The sequence below is a fragment of the Orbicella faveolata genome, unplaced genomic scaffold (genome assembly GCF_042242905.1).
Source record: "Orbicella faveolata isolate gen_17 unplaced genomic scaffold, um_ofav_v1 contig_3, whole genome shotgun sequence".
NCBI classification, from domain to species: domain Eukaryota; kingdom Metazoa; phylum Cnidaria; class Anthozoa; order Scleractinia; family Merulinidae; genus Orbicella; species Orbicella faveolata.
The window spans coordinates 18,739,980-18,757,550 of record NW_028301558.1 but is presented as its reverse complement, the minus strand read 5'-3'; the positions used below and the strand labels follow the sequence as shown (position 1 = coordinate 18,757,550).

Below are 17,571 nucleotides of genomic sequence, written 5' to 3'. Positions count from 1 at the left end.
GAACCTAACTTGAACAAGCTGTCAACTTTTTTTTCGCAAACGGTAAGCGAAAACTGCTTTTTGAGCCGTGCGAATTTGGCTGGTTGAGGCCAAAATTGGCGGCCATCTTGACACGGCCAAAACAGCCTTGTGACGTCACTGGTTGTATTACTCTTATGCCGCGCTGAAAATTAAGAGTGATAACGGGAGAACAAACTAGTGTTCTAACCCCCAAAAAACATCTTTAGGACATCGCAGAACTGCAAAGAAGTCAATAACAGTAAACTTAAACGTGAGGAGACTCGATCTTCGAGTTTTGCCCTTTTCAAGTAAGTCTTTTTTTTTTCAAAAGATAAAAAATATTTGTTAGCGATGTTTGTCCATTGAGGTTTTCATAATAATAATTTTCTACTAATAAATACGGGTTGTAGTGTAGTACCAATCTTGAGACTGAGATTGCGCATTTGCCTTCTAACCGCGTTAGCTGATGTTTAATCTTTGAAGGGTATATATAGCGTCCATCGGTATAATAACATTTTCAAAACGCTTTTATTTCGAGCGACCTAGCACGGTCGAGATGTTTGACTTTATATACTGTTCCGGCCTTCTCGACGCGACAGGCAAAGAATTGCCTATCGTTTAGCCCTTGTAACTGGCGGTTACCGTATAGAGCGTAATAACGAGTGGCCAAGCCGCGAGTGGTCTGGAGGAAGAATGAGTGTTTTTTGTTTCTCTCACCAGGCCCCTCGGGCTTGGCCACTTGCTCGCTACCCTGCGTGCAGTTGGTTTCTCCTAAGCCGAACCTTCTGCTCGGCGCTTCACATACGGTTAACCTCATTGCGCCTTTCCCTCTTGGACACAAGCGTCCAAGATAAAATGTCTATATACACGTAGGGAATCTAGGGAAATTGTGTACGAAGTTTTCCCATGTTCTTCACAGAGCACGAAATATCCAGTCAATAGAATAAATAGCATTTGTCTGTTACTGGGAATACCAACACCTTGGTCACTCAAATTTTGCCACTACCTCCCTCACCCAGACAACAAAATTGAATTGCAAGCAATTTATTTTGTTAATTTAGCAGCAGCATTACAACAGCGCTTACAAAGCTTTCACTCCTTACTTGAAATAATCTGAGCTCTAGCACTTGAAGAGTTCTCGGACAATAGATAAATCAAGCAATCTTCTGTAACGTAGTGTGATGGTATTGTTCTAATCTATCTCTCCTTTACTAGAGCACTGAACACATCAATAAATCACATAACAAACGACTCTTATACAACACCATTAAGCGGCTATTCGTTTGGCATGCGGACCTACATTTATTTCAACTTTCGCTCCCAGACCCCAAGTTGCAAGACAAACCGTCCTGCTAAATACTTTCTAGCGACCCATGTCTCTTAATCCTCTCTAAGAGTTTTGCTGCCAGCTTATTTATGGTATTACGTTCAATTTAACCTCAGCAACAATGCTGGCAATATGCTGATAACATTAACAAGTCAAATTCGAAAGTAACAGCTCCTTTTAGCTGGGGTGTTTTCAGAATCTTGTCTGCCTCAATTTCTTTAATAATTCATCATGTTTAAACAGAAATAATCACCGCGACTTTGGAACACGGTTTTAATCCCAGTTTTCACTGTTGTTTGAGATTTTATTGAAAAGATATATCAAACACTCGAGACTGTGTTAGCCAGAATTACTCTACCACGCTTGGTATGCCATCTTTCTTCTAGGCGTTTTGAAAAGTGATAAAACAGGGAGTAACGTTTTTCATATAAATCGATCTCCACTCAAAACTGGTCACTGGCAACCAGTAACCGGTAACAAAAGAAATTATTGCCTTGATAGAGAACTAACTTCTCTCCAGACCGTCAATAAGCATGAAGTTATGGAGAGCTGTGAGGAGAATCTGCACTTTGACACCACAGCTTTAAAGAATAGGAAACAAGCCTCGTTGTCCACAATTAGTGCTGTGACCACTGGATGGTCTTAAGGTCGACTCCTTCTTGAACCATCTCCCACAATGGGCTGCAAGGAATAAATAACAAACACTGAAAAAGTTTCCTTTCCTATATAGAAAACCGAAACAACGATATTAAACAATCACCAGAAGAAAGGTAACGACTTGACGAGAAAAACGCGGGAAAATTCGCTTGGTGTGGTATTATTTACGTACGTGTTGGTCAATAGAGCAGACGCAATGCGTTGAATGAATGAGGCCTGTTTCCTGATGATGTACTACACAGAATTTCCTACAACGCGGCTAAAAAAGTATTCATCGAAAAGCCGTTTTATTGACAGATACTAACAAATATTGCTAAAAGGAAGGTTTTAGGTTTTACCAACCTCATCTCACGAAGACGCTTGACATGCTTAATTGTTCTTTCCACAGTGTAATCTATTTCTTCTTCTGTTGTGAACCGTCCGATTCCAAACCTGAAAATGGAACACAATCAGCGAACACATAAGCAATCTCGCTCCCAAACCCGCGCGGTCGGCGGTGTCCGAACGCTCGACTGAACAAAATCACGACATATGGTAACGAGTTTGCGACATGAGACCATTAGAGTAGTTGAAGGGAGGTTCATTCCCAAGTCAAAAATATTAACTCTCGCCGCTGACTGCCATACATTTCTTTCCATGTCAGTGCTGAGAATTTAGTTTTAAATCAAAACAATATTCCTTAGTTCATGGTTCCTTTTATTCTCGTCACCAGTCTCCACGACAATGTAATAACAAAGAGAAATTTTTATGTAATAGCTCATCAATCTTGTCTCATTCTGGATCCAAATCTGATAAAATTGATACAGTTGGGCAGAAGCATATATATGCAAGCCATACCTGATAGAGGAGTGAGCGAGGTCTTCATCGGCACCTATCGCTCGGAGAACATAGGAAGGCTCCAACGAAGCTGACGTACACGCGCTGGAAGGAAAAAGAATTATGGTTAACGTGAGTACCATTGCCACCTCCTTTTAGACCCAAGATCAGCATCGAAAATCTTCTAACCGAGTTTCAACATTTTCCTCAAGTGCACTTGAGAGAATTTGACTTAGAATCGAGTTGCTCTTCAGATGGTCGAGTTCTTTATTCTAAAAACGTAAACTGACTGACTTAACGTCGTCGTTAGTTTGAATAAAATTGAAGAACTTAACGGCTTTACGGTTTTCATGTTAAAGAAGCGTAAAATATACATGTGGTTGTGACCACATTTGGGTAAACATTTGGCGTTTGTGCATTCATGTAACACACTGTTATGTCCCCACCTTCCTGAAGACAGCGCCACGTCCTTAAGAGCCATCAAGAGACTCTCTCCCTCCACAAAGGCGAATGACAGGTTCACACATCCGGGATAAGAATGTTCCGGGTCACCGTTCCTGATCACGTGAGTTAACCCGGCTGCGATGCCATTCACCAGTCGATTGGACAGCTCTGTTACCCTTTTATGGTCATACTGCAGAAAAAATTAAAATAACGAAGATACGAAGATAAATCAAACACACAAAATGAGAGGCCATCACTGTATTCTTTAAAGGAATGGTCACATCTTGTTTCATGCTCTCATCACCTTCTTACAGGCTTACAACAGGACTTGAGAACAAAGACAGGTTAGGGCTTATACACTATTGTGTCAAACAAAAGGTAAATGAAATTGCCTGCAGAGGAACCTCTGCTTGCGGAAACCGTCATAATGCAGACACCTTTACATTATGGACAGTTCATTTAATTAAAGGAGCAACGTCATGGTTTGCGCATCTGGAAAAGTTGGGCCTACATTTTTTAAGTTCGTCGTTTGTAATCCTTGTTAATCTTCTCCAGCCTTAACCAGCCTTGTTCCTTTATGGTTTATTATTACCTCTTTGCTGTTTTTCTATCTTAGTAAACTATTATTTTCAGGTTACCGTCAATTTAAAGGTAATTTTGTACGCGGCCAAAATAACTCAAAATACCGAGACTGAGCTCCTTTAAGTTCCAGAGAAGCCAGAATCCATATAATCTCTCCATAAAATTGACTGTAAGTTCTAGTCACTTGGTGCCTGTTTGAAAGAGTTTCTACTGATATTTTACACGCTGCGGAGTTTAGCTTATTTGTTTTGTTTTTGCAGTTCTTACTCTGTCGGTGAAGTGCTTAGATTTTGCTGCATTAAATGACTGGGGCTCATCATTGCAAGGAAAAAATTTTGGAAGAATAAAGGAAACCTTGGAATAGGGGAATCTATTGATTCTGAACTAACAACACAAGTTTACCTCCAGTTCATCCATAGCCACTTCACAAGCTGCTCCCAGCCCAACTGCTAACACGTGCGGTACAGTACCACTGCGCATGCCCCTAGAGATAATCACAGACTCATATTGATTACCAGAAAATAGTGTCAAATACTGTTTTAAATAATAAGTCAAATTATTCTGGCATTTTGATTGACTCTTACTTAAGATTTATTGGAAGAAAGACGTATAGATAAAGTCATGAACAGCTTTTTGTTTCTTTATTATATAAAACAGCTAGATCCCATGTTGCCGTGAATCTTTTCAGTAATAGATCACAGAAGACGTCAAAATGTGATAGGAACATCTGTGATAGACTCGCCTGACGGCTCATGTGGCTCTTTTTTTGTTGTTTTTTTGACGTCTTCTGTGCATGATCTATTACTGGAAAGACACACGGCAACATGGAATCTATTTGTTAAACATGTACATGTAACAAACACAACCGCAAGAGTATAATCTGTCATACAAGAGCTGAAATCAAACCTGCTGTTAACCAAACAGAATGAGATTTCAGAATTTTGTGATAGTTTTGATTAATAAGTTGATTGTGTGGTTTATAATACCTCTCCTGTCCTCCCCCACTCTGAATAGGCTCCACCCTCACACGAGGCCTTCTCCTGATGTACAAGGCACCGACACCTGTCACAGTTAATTAACACAAATAATGGCCTAATGACCAACAAACAAATTCTCCTTCATTAGTCTCCACACATCTCTTACAGTAATACATAATTATAGTAACGATAATTTGCTTAAGATCAAGACAACTTCTCACATCTTCAAAAATATCCGTAATCGAAGTATTAATTTTTCTTGTATAGAAAATGTTTTCCACTACTTATGTTTTGTGTAGTTTGAGATTATTCAAACTCAAAACAGAAGGCCACACAATATAAACAGAAAATCCTACCCCAAAGTTACAAAACTGAAATCAAAATTATCCGTAATTCTAGCTTAGTTTTATCGGGTTTTGAACAATCCAGCCCTGATGCTTATGCTTGATTATGCTATAAACAATAGTTCTTGGAGAGATTTGATGTCGATCAAACTTTAGTTCAGTCTATGAGACGCAAACTTTAAATTTAGCTACAGGCACATGCCATAGTTACTGTGTATGTGTTCTTAGGGAAAGCACTCCACCCTCACAAATGTTCCTCTCCAACGAAACTGGTCTGATGACAGCTATACTATAACATTGTTTTGCCCATACTCTTGGTGATTTAAAGAGAAAATAGAGGGAGTGTAGACAGACTACATTATACAGGGAACAGAGAGAGAGGCACTGTGGGAGTTAAGTGTCTTGCCTAAAAACAAGACATAATGACCTTTACCCGTGCTTAAAGGAGCTCAGTCATGGTTTGTGCATATTGAAAAGTTTAGCCTCAATTTTTCAAATTCGTTATTTGTAATCTGTGTTAATCTTCTCCATCCTTAGCCATCCTTGTTCCTTTAGGGTTTATCATTATCTCTTTGGTGTTTTTCTATCTTATTAAACTGTTATTTTCAGGTTTCCTACCATTTAAACGTAATTTTGTGTGTGGCCAAAATAACTCAAAATACCGTGACTGAGCTCCTTTAAACTCACACTACTTGGTGTGGACTAAAGAAAACTGGATCATGGAAATGAATTACCACCTCCACTTAAGGCAGTTTAAGGAAATACAGTCTGAAAACTTAGCAATGTACCTTTCTGAGACAGAGGATGTCGAACAACAAAACTAAGACTAAGAGCATCCATGTTGGATTACACTGAAATGCAAATGAGAAAAACTAACTGTGAAAAAAGTTATCATACCTTTAGGTCCATAAATCTTGTGCCCACTGATTGACATAAGGTCAATCTTCAGTTCATTCACGTCAAGGGGAATCTTACCAACTGCCTGAGCTGCATCTGTGTGGAAGAAGATTTTGTTCTTGCGACAAAGGTGTCCTACAAGAGAACAATGCATTAATTTTTTTAGTAAACTCAGGAATACTGTACATATAGAGAAGGTTCACATGCATGCCTTTTCGTCAATCTATCACAATGACCATTACACTGTGTGAAGTCCAGTTCTGTGTGCAATCTCCTAAATAATTGAAGGATTTCATGCAAAAAGGGCGCATATCACCCAAAAAGCGATGTACATGTATGCCCTTTTGCACAAAATCTTCAATTAACTAACACAAACAACCACAAAGCAGGAGCTCAAACATGATTTCAGAACAAACTGGATAACATGTATAGCTGTACCTACGTGTAGCCCATACATGTGTGCGACTTCCTGATAACCATCAGATTTAAGAACTTTGCTTTTATTAGTATGATTTAATAGTGTTTTAAATATGTTTGGCATTTGGAGACCAAAGGAACAGATCCACATCTCATTACAGTGATAATGCTGTATATGAGCAATTTGACCTTAACTGTGCCACCTTCCCAGAGGATGTTAATTGTTTTCACCAATCAAAATGTAACATGTAAAGTGATGGAGGTGAAATCCCAGATGTTAATCGCCTTTGAGCAGGCTCTCGCATCATTTTTGCAAACTCACTGACACACCAAAGTGGAAAGCCAGAAAGCAGAGTTTCAGTGCAAAACCAAAATACTAGAGCTTGCTTGCAGGCTAAGATGTTAAATATTATACTGGTACACAAGCCCATGTTGATGGGTCAACTCCATGCCTGTCACTTTCATGTCAGAAATCAGTCAACAACATAATTGGATAACAATTATTTAGCATCATACACAAGATACAGCTGTACTGTCAATAATGAATATTAACATGTACATGTAGGTGTGTAGAGTTTGTATGAACTTTGGCCAACTTGAATCTACATTAACCTGTCTATGAGCTGACATGGAGCCTTACCAATTTCCTTGACAGGTTGTGTGACACCAATCTCATTGTTGACTGTCATCACTGATACAAGAGATGTGTCAGGTCTCATGGCATTCTCAAGTTGCTGTTGGTAATGATCCAAAATGCACATGTCAGAAAAAAAATTTCTAACTTGAGGTTGGGTAACAAATCAATCAGTAAAACCTTTCCCTTGATTTTGAATGTCAAAAATAGCGGCCAAACTGATCAACTATCACCTCATAGAAATCGTGAGCTGTGGATCTACATGACTTGAACATTGTACAGTTGGACCTCACTGTGTTGAATTTGGTCAAACTACCCGCTATCTAGTACTTATATCATTTTCCCTTGGATATACCTCTTCAGTCTTTTACTATTGTTTACTATGAAACCCTGCTACTGTGTGTTTTTTATTTCTCTTGGGGGTTTGACATTGCAGGGTAACTTCAACTGAAGACTTATCATCATGTTGTTAATTAATACAGCCTTAAAGTACCAGTCAAATATAAGTTGACAGCCACCTGAAACTCGAACAACTATACTTAATCCTCGAAAAACAAAATATTTTAGTCAAGTTGTTTCAGTTTTAAGTTGAGACATTTGAGTTTCAAGTTGACTCATGACTTATCTACTGCTTGTTGATATTCCTTGTCAGTTTCTTTTGTTATGTATTTGAGAAATCTCAAATAAAAATAGCTTCTTGAAAAGTGTCTTGAAACTCAAAACTGGAGACTCAAAACTTGACTCTCGAAACTCAATCCTTGATTCTCAAAACCATCATGATGGAGTTTCAAGTCGAGATTGTCAACTTGCCATTGACCAGCACTGTACCTACAGCTTTCGTATTTCAGGGTTACAAAAACCTTAAAATTAGCATACACTACCTGTAAGTCAATCAGACCATTTTTCATGACAGGTAAATAGGTCACGTCGAAACCTTCACTCTCAAGTGCACGACAAGAATCCAAAACACACTTGTGCTCCTAAGGACAAAGCAAATAAAACTGCTTTAAACCTTGCTGTGTTGAGCTTCCTACTGTCACTTCATGCACATGTAAAATTGCAACACTATAAAATTAAATTATATGTGATAAGCCACAAAGCATGGAATTTAACTTGAAGTGAGTGTTCATATCATACTCACAGTTTGCGTTGTAATGACATGCTTCTTGTTCTTTTTGTAAAACCGTGCCACTCCCTGGAGAAAAAAAACATTGTGTATTTGATTACCTTTTCAACTTTAAAATAGAGGTAGGTGTTTTTGTCTGTTTATAATGTACTTTCCCTCTGCTCTATATGAATTGCATGGTACATGTAAATCAAGACAATCAGCTTCAGAATTTTTGATGTGGGATTTTCTTTTCTTAGACATACTCATCCAAGCTACATTCACATGAAAAAAAAAAAAGAGACACTCTGGGAAACAGAATGATTTTCATTGCCTGTCTCCTTATTTGATATTGTATGGAGAAATGACATCTTTCTGCTACAGCCAAGGAAGCTACAGTAGAAATATGAGCTGTAAATGCCCCACCATTTCCCATTGTTTCCTTCTACTGCTAGGCTTGTGAACAGTTTACAAAGTAAATTTCGCTGCATTCCAGTAGAGGTACATGTAACATGAGAATAACAATACAAAATCAGGGGCAGTTCCAGAAAATCCAAAAAAAGGGAGTCAAAGAAATTGTGGCAGAGCGCAAGTCAACCCTCGGCCAACTGAGTGAAAAACTCTGCTCTAATGAAGGTTGGTCAAGTTTTATTACCCAGGCAGTGAGGCCTGGGTTTAAATTTCGGCTCTGTTTCTTTTTTTTTCCTCGTTCAGTCACAAATCGCCATCTGGTCTCTAAAGTGCATGCGTCAACTGTGCATGTGTACAGCACATGGAATTTACAGAAGTTGTCGTCGTGAGAAGTTAGCAGGGATTCCATGATTTCTAAGGCGATGAAATCATTTACAAACGAACACACCATTCAAGGTAGACCAACACTAAAGGACATTAAGCGTTTTCGAAACGGGTCGGTTTGCAAGCCTTACAAGAGATCAATTTACGCGCGAACATTTTGAGTGAATTTATCAAGAATCATGTTATACCAAAGGAGCCACCAACCGGGGCTATCAACTCTTCATCTTGATAAAAAGCATCTTTAGAAGCGTCATCGTATGATCGTGAACCGAGTAGAATCCCAGCATGAACGCAAGAACATCTGAGCAGCGAGAGCAGAAAGGTGAGAGAATTTGTTTACGTATGTATCTCTTCGAGTACACTTAAGTAAAATGCTCTGAGAAACTTCGTTAAGTATAATAAAGATAAAATCTCGAACTAAACAATATTTTCTCATTATTTTCTTGTAACAAGAGTGAAACCCATGTAGTGAATTACTGTACATTTAAGCTGAAAGAAACTGATGTACATGTACACGTATGTTGACCCTAGCAAAACAATTCTTGGTTTGCATTGTCACGCAATCCTGACGCAATAAAAAATTTATTTGAAAACAATTTAGCGGATTAAATCAAGCAATTGTGATGTTATAGGAGATTAATAAAGATGACACTTCGCTAATTTTTAAGTCTGTGCGTTTTACCAAGCTCAGATTTTCATCGAAATATTTTGCACAAATTTACAGAGACCAGTACCTCCACAGTATGCCAACATCGCGGCCGGAAAATAGTGAAAACATCTGGAGCTTACTTTGGCTATCTAGGGGACTGATTATCTGTACTGAACAAACAAGCATTTACATAAGCACTTTTCCTAGTACTTTAACTGCTGATTGGGCTAAAAATCACGAGATAAGTATATGTTTTTCGACAAATGCGTTCATAGGTCTATGTCATGCACCGCCATAACTCGGAAATTCAAAATGTCTCGCTTGCTTGAGAAATGCAAATAAAAACGACAAAGGCTGAGGAAAATAGACTGAAATGTTTATAGGCTGATATAAAGACCTTGACTCTTTTCACGCCCTAAAGACCTGCAAACGAGTAATAAGCCATTAATCGATTCCAAGAAATGAAATTGAAAGCAGAAGAGCTTAAGCACATCGATTCGATTGAATTTCGTACAACTTCAAATGCATAACATTTAGCTCAATTGCAATATAGCTAGTGCTTCTCAGTATAACGACTGCCTGGGTACATGTAGCAAAGCGTCTAGTTGAAAATAAAAAAGGGGGGGACACCCCCTCAGCGCCCCCCTCCCAAATCTGCCCCTGAAAAATGCACCACAAGAAGGAAATTCATGAACATGTTAAAGCATTCCTAAAGATCTAGAGCTCACTTACTGAGAGAATCAATTAGAGTCTTCATTCACAAGTTGTCATTGTATACTCATTGGACTGATAAGAAGACACGACTACTGACAGAAAAGATTTGTTTTCAAGGTTGACCAGTGAACAATGCAGTTGGTACAGTGTAAATACCTTGACAGAAATGTTGTTTGATTCTGTAGCTCCACTGGTAAATACAATCTCTTTTGGATCTGCACCAATCAAGTCTGCTACTTGCTGCATAAAGAAGAAATTATAGTTGAGTGAATGCCAAATAAATGTATCATATCATTATTGATTGCCAGTATATATTCATGAACAGTTAACAAAGAAACCACATGCATGCACTCTCCTAAAGGGGAATGGTTATGAAGCCAGTCCGCCAAACTTCAAAGAAGGGATCAAAGAAGACAAGATTTACAGAAAGTTCTATTACTGTGTACAATGTACAGTCTCTAAAACATATGAACTCAGTTAAATGACCTTGCTCTCCATGAGTTCAAATAGCTCAGAGGATAGAGCACCCGCCCAGTGTTCAGGAGGTCATGGGTTCGATTCCTGTCAGAGACTCAGATTTTTTTCTTTGTCCCACGCTTGTGTCATGTTGATCAATTCACCTTTCAAATTTCATTATTGAGCTTAAAATTCACCATCTTTATTCACTTATCAATGCACAATCTTTGTTTTGCACTCATGGTACCATACATACATCAATTATGTAACCAAATGTAAATAACTGAACATTGTGTTTTGTGAACAGTCAAGGTCAAAAAACGAACAAAAACATACAACAAAGAACTTTTTGTGCTTCATAACCATTCCTCTTTATTAACTACCGGTAATCCCAGGATGAGTTAAGTCCCCCAACAAATACATATCCATCATTTCCAGGGTACATAATTATACATGTATCTTGTCAGATTCCCTGAGCAAATTTGGTCGGGTGTCTGGAAAACCAAATAGTGAATAGCGAATACTCGCAAATAGCGAACAGCGAATTGTCGTGAATAGTGAATAGCGAACAGTGAATAGTCGTGAATAGCGAATAGTCACAAATAGCAAACAGCTAATAGCAAATAGTCTCAAATAGTGCCAATAGTGGTGAACAGTCTCGAATAGTGGTGGATAGTGGCAAATAATGGCAAATAGCAGCAAATCGTAGCAAATAGGGTACCCATGCCAGTATCTTGCAGTCAACCTCGCAGCAACGTAGGATGGGATTTTCCCACTAAAAAGCACAGAGGCTTATCAGGAGAAAGGTGTTTCTACACGTAATTTCTTCTGTTTTAACCGCTGCAAAAGTGTAAATACGTCTTTTGTGTTTTGTTTTCTTAACGTCCACAATGGACAGCCCTAGCCTGAGTCCGGAGAAGAAAAGGTAACAAATTCACTGAAATTCTGTTGCTTATTTGGATAATTAATTACACAGGATATTCGATCTACAGCAGTCACTATTGACGACTATTCATCACTATTCGCCACTTCTTGTGACTGTTCGCCACTATTCGCACTTTTCGAGACTATTCACACTCTTTGGGACTATTCGCTATTCGCTATTTGCGACTATTCGCTATTCAGGTTTTTCAGACACCCAATTTGGTCAGTATAATTATAGTACCCTTCTGGGCAGACAAAGCTATTGCAATACTGGTAATGATAGTAACTGGTTTCTTGCCCAAGCAAATGACACCAGGATCTACGGTTTCAGAAGTTGTTTGGATCACAGACTTTTAGGCAGGATTAGGTACGTGTCACTTCTGTCAAATATATACACTGTATTGAGCATTAGACTGTAAATGAATATGTCTATACAATGGAAACCAATTTTTGAACCTCCAAGGGCAACGAAAACTGGTTCAAAAAATTGGACAGTTCAAGAAATCAAGGTAAAATTACAGTGTTCAACTGAGGAGAGGGAGACAACGTTTGGTTCAAGTTAACAGGAGGTTCGAAAAATGAGGGTTCGAGAAATCGGGATTCCATTGTATAGCTTGGTACATAGAACATGTAAATATCTGAAGTTAGAGCTGTAGTCAATGATTCACGACACTCATCACAGGTGTAGCGGTACGTGTATTTACCTTTCTGGCATGTTCTACAGCTTGCTCGCTTTCCCAGCCATAAGTGTGTGTACGAGAATGTGGGTTTCCATAATAGGACACTGAGTAAGGCATTATTGCATCCAAAACACGTGGGTCCTAAAGAAATGGACCATGCATATGAAAAAATGGTCTAAATAATAATTACATGTACAGTATATACACCACAAAACCCACATATTTTTCTTTCTAGGAAAACAGATGAACTATAAACAGGAGTTAACAAGACTACACATACATGTACAGTTGAATCTCTGCTAACACATGCCTTATGTAAAATTCAATACTTTGAAAATCACCGAACCGTGGAATTGACTTGAATTTTTGTAGTGTGACCACTTCCACTTTCTTTTGCTGACTGCCACCCCCCCCCCCCCCCCCCCCACCCTTACATTAATTTGTGTTGTTGTAAGTTGACTATAAGCAAGGTTCAAACTAAAGGTGGGGAAAGTGAAACGATTATGATAAATGTGTTAAAAATAGTATTTTTAACATACAAGTATTTCATATCCGCTTCTTTCCCTTTTCCCTTTGCTTACAATCAAGTGACAACACAATTGGTGAAACCAAGTTTTGATTCCCAGTAAACTGTAAAATTTTACAAACTATGAGTAAAGGTTTTAATATTTTGGCTCTATTTCAGACTTATAGTCATGTAATTAAACTTGAAACAAGTGTGCAGCTTGTCTACTACAGTAACTTAGTATATAAACAAGCAATGATATAACATGATATATGTATAACCAAAGAAAAAAGATCTGTTAGCAGGTAACGCTAATTTGTTAGCATGAAGTGCTAATCTGTTAGCATAAAGTGCTAATCCGTTAGCATGCCTGTTAGCATGAAGTGCTAATCCCTTAGCATGCCTGTTAGCATGTAGTGCTAATCCGTTAGCATGCCTGTTAGCATGTAGTGCTAATCCGTTAGGATGCCTGTTAGCATGAAGTGCTAATCCGTTAGCATGCCTGTTAGCATGAAGTGCTAATCCGTTAGCATGCCTGTTAGCATGAAGTGCTAATCCGTTCGCAAGCCTGTTAGCATGAAGTGCTAATCCGTTAGCATGCCTGTTAGCATGAAGTGCTAATCCTTTAGCATGCCTGTTAGCATGAAGTGCTAATCCGTTAGCATGCCTGTTAGCATGAAGTGCTAATCCGTTAGCATGCCTGTTAGCATGTAGTGCTAATCCGTTAGCATGCCTGTTAGCATGAAGTGCTAATCCGTTAGCATGCCTGTTAGCATGAAGTGCTAATCCGTTAGCATGCCTGTTAGCATGAAGTGCTAATCCGTTAGCATGCCTGTTAGCATGAAGTGCTAATCCGTTAGCATGCCTGTTAGCATGAAGTGCTAATCCATTAGCATGCCTGTTAGCATGAAGTGCTAATCCGTTAGCATGCCTGTTAGCATGTAGTGCTAATCCGTTAGCATGCCTGTTAGCATGAAGTGCTAATCCCTTAGCATGCCTGTTAGCATGTAGTGCTAATCCGTTAGCATGCCTGTTAGCATGTAGTGCTAATCCGTTAGCATGCCTGTTAGCATGAAGTGCTAATCCGTTAGCATGCCTGTTAGCATGTAGTGCTAATCCGTTAGCATGCCTGTTAGCATGAAGTGCTAATCCATTAGCATGCCTGTTAGCATGTAGTGCTAATCCGTTAGCATGCCTGTTAGCATGAAGTGCTAATCCGTTAGCATGCCTGTTAGCATGTAGTGCTAATCCGTTAGCATGCCTGTTAGCATGTAGTGCTAATCCCTTAGCATGCCTGTTAGCATGTAGTGCTAATCCGTTAGCATGCCTGTTAGCATGAAGTGCTAATCCATTAGCATGCCTGTTAGCATGAAGTGTTAATCCGTTAGCATGCCTGTTAGCATGAAGTGCTAATCCGTTAGCATGCCTGTTAGCATGAAGTGCTAATCCGTTAGCATGCCTGTTAGCATGTAGTGCTAATCCATTAGCATGCCTGTTAGCATGAAGTGCTAATCCGTTAGCATGCCTGTTAGCATGAAGTGCTAATCCGTTAGCATGCCTGTTAGCATGTAGTGCTAATCCATTAGCATGCCTGTTAGCATGAAGTGCTAATCCGTTAGCATGCCTGTTAGCATGTAGTGCTAATCCCTTAGCATGCCTGTTAGCATGAAGTGCTAATCCGTTAGCATGCCTGTTAGCATGAAGTGCTAATCCTTTAGCATGCCTGTTAGCATGTAGTGCTAATCCGTTAGCATGCCTGTTAGCATGAAGTGCTAATCCGTTAGCATGCCTATTAGCATGTAGTGCTAATCCGTTAGCATGCCTGTTAGCATGAATTGCTAATCTGTTAGCATGTAGTGCTAATCCGTTAGCATGTAGTGCTAATCCGTTAGCATGTAGTGCTAATCCGTTAGCATGTCTGTTAGCATGTAGTGCTAATCTTTTGGTATGTAGTGCTAATCTGTTAGCATGTAGTGGCAGTGGACAGCAAACTTGTGTAATTTTGTGCAAAGTCACACACATTGTAGTACCAGGGGGAGGGGGGGGGGAGGGAGGGTGGAACTCTAATTAAAATGGCAGAAAGTGGTGACAAAATGTGTTTTCCATGCTGAGCAAATCCAAAAAAAAAATGTTTTCTTACCAAAGGAGTAGTTGCTTGGGCATCAAGATAGAGTGGTCTTAACTCTAATGGTTCATCTTCTAATAAATAGTATTTAGAGACAAGGAAAGTATTAAGATTTTACAACCTCTGCAAGAGTTACATGTAGTAGATACTTTAGGATCAAATGTTCTCACAGCTACATTGTACAGTGTATAGACCTGAAATCTACCATGTTGAAGACATACCTCTTCAGGGATCTACATGTATATAGCATGCCCAATTGGATGTCAAATTTTATGCAGTTGTGTAATTACATGTAACCAATCAGAGGAAATTAGAACTTGGTTTTCACATGATGCCATAACTGCCATATTGGATGATTGCTTACTTTGTGCCATCCAACATTGCTGCTGGGCTTTTTTCATTTAAAACTCTCAGGTGGGGTTGCAAACCATCAAATGAATACTGTTTACCTGTAGAGCTCACAAGTCATATGCATCAAATTTTTCATGTCAAATGTTAGATGTAGACCTTAAGTGGACAAAACTCAAGCATGCAAAGACAGATTACTTGTGCTTGTCCCATTTCTATCCAGTCAGGTTCAAACATTAGTAAGGTGCACTATAATGGAACATTCCATTTTTTTATTATCCACACCCCTCATAGAGGGCAGATTCCAACAGCCTAGATTTTTGTTATCAACACCTTTGAAGTTTGCCTCCAAGGGGTTTAAAATTTCATCACCTCCTTTGAAAAAAATTTCCTGACAGGCCCTGTGTCAGAGGTTGCCCTCCATGGGGGGAAGGGTGAGGATAAAAAATGGAACGTTCGAAATCTGTAGTTTACATACTATAGACACTGTTTTACATCATTGCTAAATTACTAGGCTGATGTTTACAACTTTCCAGAGCTTTAAATAGGATCATGTGTACTAAAGACATCCACGGTCCAATGTCAATTGAAACCCTTGATCAACCTTGATCAACACTCAGTTGACATCTTGATTGACACTTGATAATTGACATCTCGATCAGTACTTGGCCAACACGTGATCATCCTCTTAATCAACACCTGATTGACAGTTGGTCAATAGTTGGTTGAGTATTGACCGACTCATATGTATTGCTCCAAACTCAATGGTATGTCTACAAAAATTAGACTCTAGACCAACTGTCGACTGAGATGTAAATCAAGTATCGATCGAGGGTATCAGTTGAGGGTAGACATTCGACTGCGAAAGCCTTTAGCACACATGATCCTTTGAATCAAATGGTAAATCTTCGATCAACATACAGTATCTGATGGACTGAGTTCAAGAAAAATACAAAAGAGCCACAAGTAAGCTTAAGAAGAATGATGCAAGAATTAAATCAACTTGCGACAACAAAGATTAAAACTTAAACTTTGAGCCATAAAATACAGCTCATCATTTCAGAAGGACATTTTCATTTGAACACATATGAAATTATAGTTGTGCAACATAGTTGATGATCATACGCTCAAAAAAGAAAACAAACCTGCAGTAGATACGGGTGCAACATTTGAATTGGTTTCGTCAGTTGCTGTCGTTTTCAAGCCATTTGTAATCAAAATTCGGCATGACGATGAAGTCAGACGTGGTTTAACCAGCAGTCTTCTTAACATGGTTGATTATAAGTTTCCTTTTTACGACGTTTGTACAGATAATTCCAACCAAAACGTACTAATTGATCCTTCACTTCTTCCAATGCAGTGACATAACATGCGAGCAAGATGCTTAGACGCCAAGCCTTCAAGGTTTCCTGCGGAATTCCGCGGGAGATATCTAGCACTTCCAGCCCTTCGCGTTAGGACCAACTACCTGGTTGGATTTACTTTTGGCGAAGAATAGAAAACAGTGGAGTTAGTGAAGCTTAGAAAATCTGATTTGCTTTTCTCCTACGCTGTTTTACCACGGGGCTTGGTATCGGTATAGGCACGCAATGCGTACACGATGTACACTTGACATTCGCCGCCGATAGCACAAGTGCACCACAGCTAGTTGTCGTTCTTGTTTAGAGCTCACTGATAAAGAAGTACTCCTTTCTAAAATTCCATTACCCCTAGATAATTTGGATCATATGTCAATAATTTTTTTTTTTTACATGACTCAAACTTATATTACATGTCATTACTTACAATTTTCTTAGGTCTGAGTTTATAACAATGTTAAAGGCAAAAGTTTTTTTTTTCCTTTTTTTAATGATAAACAACCTTTTTGCGTTGGACATTAATTTCTTTTGCAACATATAACGTAATAACTAGTTGAAAATATGTGAAAAAAAAAGAAAGAAATACTGCTTATAAAGTTATTGATAATTATTTACTTTTAATTAAATTTAAATTAAAGTACCTCAAACACTTCCCATTTCTTTTTAAACTGACTGATCTTATTTGTCTTAAAAGCTATGTATTTTCTGTTTTATATTTGATATCTCAATAAGGTATTATTCATGTGTCAATAAGGTACCTGTCGGCTTAGTATCGGTCGACACTATCGGCCGAGTATCGGTCCCGGTATCGGTCGAC

The 17,571-nt window shown here is 38.8% G+C and overlaps 1 protein-coding gene across 1 annotated transcript; it reads right to left on the bottom strand.

The window, feature by feature from the left end:
* Positions 1-1,028: 1,028 nt before the first annotated feature.
* Positions 1,029-17,288, bottom strand: LOC110057385 (cysteine desulfurase-like). Its single transcript, XM_020763976.2, has 14 exons — positions 16,542-17,288; positions 15,064-15,122; positions 12,443-12,559; positions 10,515-10,598; positions 8,237-8,290; positions 7,977-8,075; positions 7,102-7,195; positions 6,045-6,179; positions 4,813-4,888; positions 4,229-4,310; positions 3,247-3,434; positions 2,822-2,905; positions 2,327-2,416; positions 1,029-2,008 (listed from the first exon to the last, which is right to left on the bottom strand). Exons 1-14 carry the CDS (start codon positions 16,666-16,668, stop codon positions 1,945-1,947), a joined length of 1,353 nt encoding a protein of 450 aa, XP_020619635.2. The 5' UTR covers positions 16,669-17,288; the 3' UTR covers positions 1,029-1,944.
* Positions 17,289-17,571: the final 283 nt, after the last annotated feature.